Source organism: Anneissia japonica, unplaced genomic scaffold (genome assembly GCF_011630105.1).
Source record: "Anneissia japonica isolate Jap-2015-1 unplaced genomic scaffold, ASM1163010v1 scaffold287923_len1623670_cov205, whole genome shotgun sequence".
Lineage (NCBI taxonomy): Eukaryota > Metazoa > Echinodermata > Crinoidea > Comatulida > Comatulidae > Anneissia > Anneissia japonica.
The window spans coordinates 1,103,342-1,112,610 of NW_022721637.1; the positions used below are offsets into that span (position 1 = coordinate 1,103,342).

The window sequence follows — 9,269 nt, forward strand, 5'->3', positions numbered from 1 at the left end:
ATGGAACAAAAATGGCAGCTACGACAGTGATAATGAAAGACATACTTCCAAAGAGAATACCGAATAGATCTGCAAAGATAGAAATGCGAATTGCTCTTCCAGGCGACATCCACTTATGGTATCGAAAGGGATATTTAATCGCAATGAATCAATCGAATGTGATCAATACCAAGTTCAGTATTGAGACTTGTACAAATATCATATTTGGTGCAAAATAGCATATTGCACAGTTCACGCTATAAAGAAACTGTCGACGAAGAAGGAATCCAACAATAGCAAGAATAGCAGAATAGCAGATTCACGTTGGTTTACAAATAATTCAACTCAACATTCTAGAACCCACAAATACTAATACCATACCTGTGAAGGTTAAATACACAGTTGTGCTTTCCTAAGAGCAACACAGTCTAACAATAAAAAATAATTATGTAACAGATACAGTATTAATACACTGGGTTATATTAACATGAAAAATACGGTATATGTTTATTTGTACGTGAAACTATTGTAGACTTAGAAGCTCTCACATCTAGGTCTTTTTGCCGAGTTTTAACTCGCTAAACTAGAAGAGGACTCGAACGATTTGGGCAACTCGTACAGAACTCTTGGCAGTTTATTTTTTAGTCCAGTCATCTCAGATTTCTGTTTGTAGTACATTTTGATGGTAAATTATTAGGTTTTAAAATGCCTATTCCAGAAAGCCTATTCTAAACAATTAAGATTATGAAGTCATTCTGGCCTAATGAACGGTAACCAACGTCCTGGTGTTGTGACGACACGACTGTGTACTCTAATACAAATCAGTTCTTATCTAAAGTTATTTTCAATTGGTAAACCTCTTCTTTAATCTGCTGTCATCTTGTTTAGTAAAAAGCGATGGCAGCATTAGACCTTGCTGCCATGTGTAACAGAAAATTGTTACTTAGACCGAAATCTATACACGTAGGTGCAACGGCTACGTATCCTAATCGACTATTACAAATAAATACAGTAGGTTATGTACACAAAAACGTACTAAATCAGTTATGGAACTGGTGACTAGGCCTACCAGTCCGAAAAGTAAGGAGGAATTAAAAGTTTGGGTGAGCCAGATTACGCGTGAAATTGTCTGTAATTTATGTTTTTAGTTTTTACATACATACTATCCTTTAAGGACGTCGTGTTAACCGTCGAAACGGCGTCTTCCCTCATTATATTGTTCCATTCTAGGCATGTTTGTTGTGTTTGAACATTGAATAAAATGGTTGATTTATTCAGAAACGCTTGTCATCATCGAAGAAACTGTTATCGTTCAACAACTACGTAAATAGAGAAACTAGAAACCAGTACAATTTTAACCTTTTTGTTAAATAAATCGTAACAAAATTAACAAATAGCAATAACACATTAAATCTGGGTATTTTTTTTCTTCTTTCTTTTTTTGTTGTTGATATGTGATCAAATTTCTTAATTCATTAAATTTTGTTAGGAAATTATTAAACTCATTTTGTACTTCAAATGTCTGTGTTAAATTAATTTGTTACTATAGTAATTTTCAGTTGACGTTTTATCATTCCCTTCTGCCAAATGACATGGAATTATAATATATTATCTAAGCCAACATGGAAGTTTTATTTTTATCGTTGTTTGTCTGTCTGTTGTTATGTTTGTTAATTATGAATGGTCATAATAAAATTGATTGAAATGGTATACATTGATCGAAAGAAATGGGGATAAAATTATGGGGTAAAAAGGTCAAACATTTATGTGACAGAAAATATATTAATAAGTTTACGCAAAAACTAAAATTAATTAATTTGTAAATTGTCCTTCGTCTAATCATTCAAACTGTTACTAAAACTTTTACTAATATTTGTAAGTGACATTCCAGTGTCAGAAAAACTTGATCCAATATCAGGTTTTGATGATTGTGGTCTGAGCGCTTTGCTTTCTTTTGTTTGTCTTAGTAGTCTGGGACACATCTTGCCAAATATGAAGTATATGGTTTCTGAGAAGTCTTTTCTTACTAATTTACTTCTACCTGCATAAATAAATGGATTTATCATCGAATTTGAAATCAATATGAAATCAGTGAACCATGGGTACCAAACAAGCCAGGTGGAGCCAGCATCGATGTAGCCCTGGACGGTGTCTTTTAGGATACTAGGTGCAATACACAGAGTGTAGCCCAGAAGCACTATTGCTGACGTCTTGGTGATCTTCATTTCTCGGGTGCTAACTGTCTCACCACGGCGAGTAGCAGCTTCCTTCGCCTTTTTTGATGCAATTGTGAAAATATACGCATAGAGAATACATAGAAAAATAATTGTAAAACCTATAATTGGCCTATTGGCATAATCATTTATAGGTTGACCATACATTTCATAAAGAGGAGATTGTCCGCAGTTGTATTCATACGTTACATTTGGTGATGGATAAACGGCCGCGGCAATGCCAGCAACGCCAAAAGAAATACTTCCCCATAAAATAGCGAGTAAATCAACAAAAATACAAATTCGAATCGCTCTTTCCGGCGACATCCAGACGTGGTATTGAATAGGATATTTAATTGCAAGGAATCGATCTAAAGAAATCATGAGTAAGTTCGAAACCGATGCCGTGATACAAACAATGTTTGGCACAAAATACCAAATTGCACAGTTCACAGTATATATAAATCGTTTACGAAGAAGAAATCCAACGACGGAAAATGGAATCCCAATTAAACCGGTTAGAAGATCAAAGAGAGCTAAAGATAATATAAAAATGTTACTCGGTGATTTTACAGATGTACTTTTTCGATAAATACTAACAATAACGACGGTGTTTCCAATGACAATTAATAAAATTAGAGGGACACTTAAGCAGATAATAAAAACTACAAATCCGATAGCGACATCGTCTTGTACAAATAAGTCAACCGTCGCCATTTTAATGGCTAATTCCGAAATGTTTTTTATAGTCTACAACTGGTTTGTATTCAATTTATCCAGTAATATCTCACTGAAGATGTAATGAGTCGGATATTGGCGCTTGTGTTTCGTTGATGCAGTTATAGAAACGAAAGCCAAAGTTCCGATCAGTTCTTTAGTGCAAATGATATCGAGGCAATTGATGTAAAGAGGGTGCATTTCAAAACTACAGGCAAGTGACAGCCGAGTAATTAACATTTAAAAACACCGTTAATTACAAGTAGAAACATTACTGTGGTCTGTCAAAAGAAAGTCAATCAAATATCAACTATGTTTTCAGTAAAACTAATAAGCATGCTGCATTATTGTTAAAAGAAATACAATGAAGTAAAATGACTTAGACAGAAATGCAATTTAGTTCATTCCTAGGCCCTTTGTATGAGGATTCGCACAAAAGCAAGGCTAATTCCACTGGAGGTAATAATGATATAATAATTATATAGTAATAGTAATAATAATAATAATAATATAATAATAATAATAATAATAATAATAATAATAATAATAATAATAATAATAGTGATAATAATAATAATAGTGATAATAATAACATAACTAATATAATAACATAATATAATAGTAATAGTGATGATAATAATAATAACAATAACAACAATAACAATAACAATAACAATAATAATAATAATAATAATAATAATAATAACAATAATAATAATAATAATAATAATAATAATAATAATAATAATAATAATAATAATAATAATAATAATAAGAAGAAGAAGAAGAAGAAGAAGAAGAAGAAGAAGAAGAAGAAGAAGAACACTCAGTAAAGAGCATATCTCCGCCTACCGCAAATCCTTTCTATAAAATAAATCTCACAAAATATGTTCCTATTTTACTTCAATCACCTACCTCACCTAATTTCGCTCCACTCCTCTTCAAAAACGCACAATTTTTTGTTTCAATGAGGGGCACTATTTTCACTTTTAGTGTTTAGAGTGGCCATTTCTAGATTTTGTATCCGAAATGATTTCACCAAAATTCACTGCGGCCTACTTGTCACTACACATGTTACGTTTTGAACACAGAATCCAAGATACATATAATATTGAAACATTTTATTTTCAACTACTGAAATTACAGTGTCAAAATGTGATAATCCACTTACTTTCCAACCACCACCTACTTAAAAAATATACAGTAACCGGAAACGTCTAGGCCTATTATTGTATTAGGTCTAGTTGTATACCTGCCAATTTTTAATACTTCTTTTTGAAAACCAACTCGATAATCGAACTGTGACTGTTATTTTTTCAGAATGTGTAAAATGACGTCATATTTGAAGAACACGGAAAGTTCCAAAAGTACCCGTGTGAAAACCCTTGTGCAAAAACATAGAAAAACAGAATACAAGATTAAAAGTTTTTAAAAACAGAACAAAAAACAACGACTATTTCTGCTAACACAGGAAAAAAAATTGAATACCAATACGCGATTCGAACTCATGACCTTAAAGACGACCGTCGCAAGACGAATCCACCTCTTCTTCCGGCAACAGATAGATGACATAACGTTGTCCGCTAATTGTCAGTGGCAGTCTGAACGGATCCTCATTAAAAAGCGATTTGTTGGTTCAGCGCCGTCGCGTGCGTTCGTCGTCACTGTCGCGTCGCCGTCGCGCGCGCAGTGAGTACCCGGCTCTTTACGCCCATTGCACACATCGTTAACCGACCGCACAATCTGTACTATGTGTTCTATGTTAGGAGTAATGGCAGTATGTACAGTCCTGGGTATTTGAGGTGAACTTCACACAAAAAAATCCGTTACTTAGGCCCTACTGGTAATTAATCAATCAGAAAGGTACTCCAAGAGTTCCTCATCGGAGTTAAAAATGTGACAACCCACTTACTTTCAAGCCATCACCTACTTAAAAAATATACACTAACCAGCTAATCGGAAACACCTTTGATAGTATTAGTTGCATACCTGCCAATTCCTTACATCTTCTGACTTACGATATCTCCGCCCACCGCCAATCTCTTTCTATAAAAATAATTCCTCAAAAAATATGTTCCTACTTCCCAACCCCTAACTACAATCTACTAAAAAATTACACTAACACACCTGACATCTGATCTGCGACGTTTTGCTTCGAATGGTCCAAATATCGACACTAAAGTATGAACACTTCATTTATTGGGTTATAGCTAACAATCCATGTAAATGGCATTTAGATCGGTGCAGCTGTTTTTGAGATACAGTATTTTGAACACAAGAAACACACAGGACCTTAGAAGTTTCAATGACCCTCAAGTTCACCCCCGAATATGGATCGTGACCAACACTTGAAATCTCTTCCTTGTAACTTGGTTAAACTTTCACGAAAATTTCATTCATATCTGTTCATTAGTTTTTTTTAAATATCTTGTATAGGACGTTTGCACTTAATCCATTTAATAGTCCTCTCATCCACACCCTACTCCGGAAAGTCACCAAAATAAATTTAATCATTTCTTCATTGGGTTATTCCTAACACTCCCTGTCATGTTCAAGTATGTCTGTACAGCAGTTTTATATAACTGCTGTACTATATCAGTATATAGATATTTCGAACACACAAAAAAAAAAAAAAACCCACACGAAATCAGCAAAACGTCACACACACACAAACACAAACTTACACGACTGAAAATATATATCTCCTTGCGGAGATAATAATAATAGGCCTACTATTTTTTTTTCTTATTCCGGTATAAAAATTCTCAAAATACAATTCAAGATTGAAATGAAAATCTTACAATAGAATCAATAGAGTAAAATACAAAAATATAAAACCATTGATACCAAGAGTAATAAAATTTAAAAAGCATTGAAAAATATTAAGATCTATAGTCTTATTTTAGCATTCGCTTCGCAAGTTCGTTTCCTTGAATATCATTTTTACTTGTGTGTGTCTTAAGATCAAGAGAAGCATGTACAACTCGCTGATCCGAGGTTAGTGCATCCACGACACAATCAATTACCAAAACCTATGAAGAGGAATGCTTAGTGGAAATATAATTGGCAAAAACATTCATTAGGGAGTTAGACACTGAAATAAAACTGGAAAAAACGGCATTTTATGGTTTTCCGGTTTACATCATCGAGGTATCACCAGGCTGTTTTGGTGAGATTGGGTAGAAAGCCGTGTTTCACTATGCACTGAAACAATAATGTATGGCAACAAAGCATGTGGACTTGGAGAACACTATATATTTATTTTCAAAACATTTTTTCTGCCAGTCTACCTTGTAAATACATAGCCCTTTGTGGTTTGACCATTGATTTGATTAAGGAAAATTGTTTTGTCGTATACATTAAAACACATACATAGACAACATTACAAAAGTAATATTACATTACAGTGAGAGTACGAGGAAAATAATACATTTTTGATATTAATTTTCATTATAACTACCATGTTAATTATAGTGTGGTTTTTTAAAGAAAACACGTAGCCTACAATTAATTAAACTTCTCAGTAATTGTCAATGCAACTGCAAGTTGTTGAATCATAAAACCCAACAAATAAAACGCATTAAAAATCAGTAAAATTCATCATCTTATCATTTATTTACACGGCCTCAAGTAATTGCACTCGGTGTAATCCACTACATGCGCTGGTTCGTCTCCTTAAGCCAAATAAATATCAAGGCAGTATTCACCCAGCAAAACGCCTAATCGTTTTCACAGTATTAACCAGTAAAAATATACACTTGGAATTGCTTATAAGGTTTTTTGCTTACCTGCAATATTTACTGGGTATTTTGGCATATGAAAGTAAAAATATGGAGGCAGCCAAAAAAAAAAAAGAATGAATGAGGGAAAAAAAAAAAAAAAAAAAAGAATGATTGAGGGAACAAGAAGCAAGTAAAGAAAATATTCTTACATTGTCCTTTATATTTTTGTCAGCACATAGTCAATAGACCTTTCCGGATGTCAGTCAATCAAACTTAACAACTGACTAATCAAAACCGCGCTAGGAATACGCGCGCATTTTAAAACACGTGCTGTCCTACAAACGCACGTGTTTGCGTATGTTTTTACGCACTGTCGTTTTTGTGGGCCCTTAGCAACAATATCTAAGGAGCGGGCTTAGTGGAAAGGTCCATTAATTATAAATTGATTGATTAAGCCATTAGCATGCATTGTGCATGTGAGGTCATTATCAGTATGTGACAGTAACTTTGAATATATAATAAACATTAATATAATTATAAATTAATACATGAATCATTACAGATTAGTGATTAATTTCTTTTATACTCATAGAATCTTGGATAAAATTCTAATAAAAACTCCCACCCAATGTGATTCAGTGTGTTTTCGTAATTGGGAAACAATTCCAAATCCAACTATTATTAAGGACAAAACGATTGTAGAGGATTACTGAAGAAAGGTTTTACTGTAGAAAGCTAATGAATGCTGTAAAATGTTAACTTCTTTCAGGCACTCCTGTCAAATATCTTATAGGCCTATATTGTAGCTTTAATCTGGTTAATAATTAATTAATCTGTAGTCATATTAGGTGTTTATTCGCGGATTTTAATTACTTGTGAATATTTCTTTATATAAAACATACTACAATGTCAACCGTTACTAAAACTTTTGATGCTTGGCAATGGTATGCTAATGGCAGATGACGTTAAACCTATTGACGAATTTGAATCCTTATTCTTTGTTTTATATAGCAGTGAACATGCCTTCCTGATCATAAAATTAATAGTTTCTTTGAAGTCTTCTCTCATCATTTTACTTCTACCTGCGTATATAAATGGATTGATCATTGAGTTTAAAAATAACATGAAATCCGTAAACCAAGGGTACCACACAAGCCAGGTGGAACCATTATATATGCGAACCTGAATGTTGCTTTTAATAATATTTGGTGAAACACACAAAGTGTAGCCCAGAAGTACAATGGCTGCCGTCTTGGTGATCTTCATTTCTCGAGTGCTAACTGTCTCACCACGGCGTGTAGCAGCTTCTTTTGTCTTTTTTGATGCAATTGTAAAAATATATCCGTAGAGAATAAATAGAAAAGGAATTGTCAAAGTCATTGTTGGTCTAATTACGTAATCACTGACTAGGCCACCATAAATATCATAAAGAGGGTATTGCCCACAATCGTATTCATATGTTACATTTGGTGATGACACAAATACTGTCGCAATGGCAGTCGCAATAAACGAAATACTTCCAAAAAAGATACCAAACAAATCAGCAAAAATACAAATTCGAATTGCTCTTCCAGGCGACATCCACACATGGTAGCGAAGAGGGTACTTGATTGCGATAAATCTATCAATTGAGATTACAAAGAGATTCGTAATTGATGTAGTACTACAAATAATATTTGGTACAAAATACCAAATTGCACAGTTCACAATATATGAAAATTGTTTTCGAATAAGATATCCAATGACGGCAAATGGAATTCCAAAAAGCCCAGTTAGAAAATCAAAGAGTGCTAAAGATAATATAAAAATTTCACTCGGTGACCTTACAGATGAACTTTTCCGATAAATACTAATAATAACTATGGCATTCCCAACTATTATTAATATGAGTAGAGGTACGCTTAAGCAGATAATGAATACTATCAATCCAAGATCCACATCTTCTTGTACAGAGAGGTCAATAGTTTTCATTGTAACGACTACTACTAGAATTTATTTTACGAGCTATAAATAATCAGTATGTTCTCACAAAGTTCAGCAGTGACTGCCTATGGAATCTGGACCGCAGGTCTACATGCGTAATTTTAGACAATACCAATTAACAACTCGTTTTATACTTTATTAATGTAAATGACAAATTTAATTATTAACACGCTAGTAAAATACTTGGTTACTTTAATGTACATTAAACTACCTTGTAAATATCCCTTTGTGTTTTGCCATTAATTTAATTAAGGAAAATTGTATTGTCGTATAGACACTACATAAGTAAAATTACATTACAGTGAGGGTACAAAGAAAATAATAAATCTTTATTTAATTTTTCATTATAACTACCATTGTATTATAGTGTGTTTGGGAACACGTAGCCTACAACAGTTAATCAAATTTCCCAATGTCTGATTGTAAAAGCAACAGCAAGCTGTTGTGGTTTAGCGCAGCGGGAACGGTTTGGTTTCCCAACGTGAAGGTCAGGTTTTCAATCCTTTCACTGTGCATTTCGCTTGTGTCCTTTGAGCACATAAATTGTGTACATTGCTTCTCTCCACACAGGAGTATAAATGGGTACCTGAGGGGGTTGCCTGCTCCTGCGCCGATTACCAGCAGCTTACACATAAAGCATGTGGATCCAATGACC

General features: G+C 33.6%; 2 protein-coding genes across 2 annotated transcripts; both read right to left on the minus strand.

The window, feature by feature from the left end:
- Positions 1–1,814: 1,814 nt before the first annotated feature.
- LOC117111625 (adenosine receptor A2a-like) lies at positions 1,815–2,519 on the minus strand. Its single transcript, XM_033254573.1, has one exon. The coding sequence runs from the start codon at positions 2,517–2,519 to the stop codon at positions 1,815–1,817; it is 705 nt and encodes a 234-aa protein (XP_033110464.1).
- Positions 2,520–3,316: 797 nt separating this feature from the next.
- Positions 3,317–8,602, minus strand: LOC117111626 (histamine H2 receptor-like). The gene is made up of 2 exons (XM_033254574.1): positions 7,814–8,602; positions 3,317–3,445 (listed from the first exon to the last, which is right to left on the minus strand). The coding sequence occupies exons 1-2, from the start codon at positions 8,600–8,602 to the stop codon at positions 3,317–3,319; spliced, it is 918 nt and encodes a 305-aa protein (XP_033110465.1).
- Between the last annotated feature and the right edge of the window lie 667 nt (positions 8,603–9,269).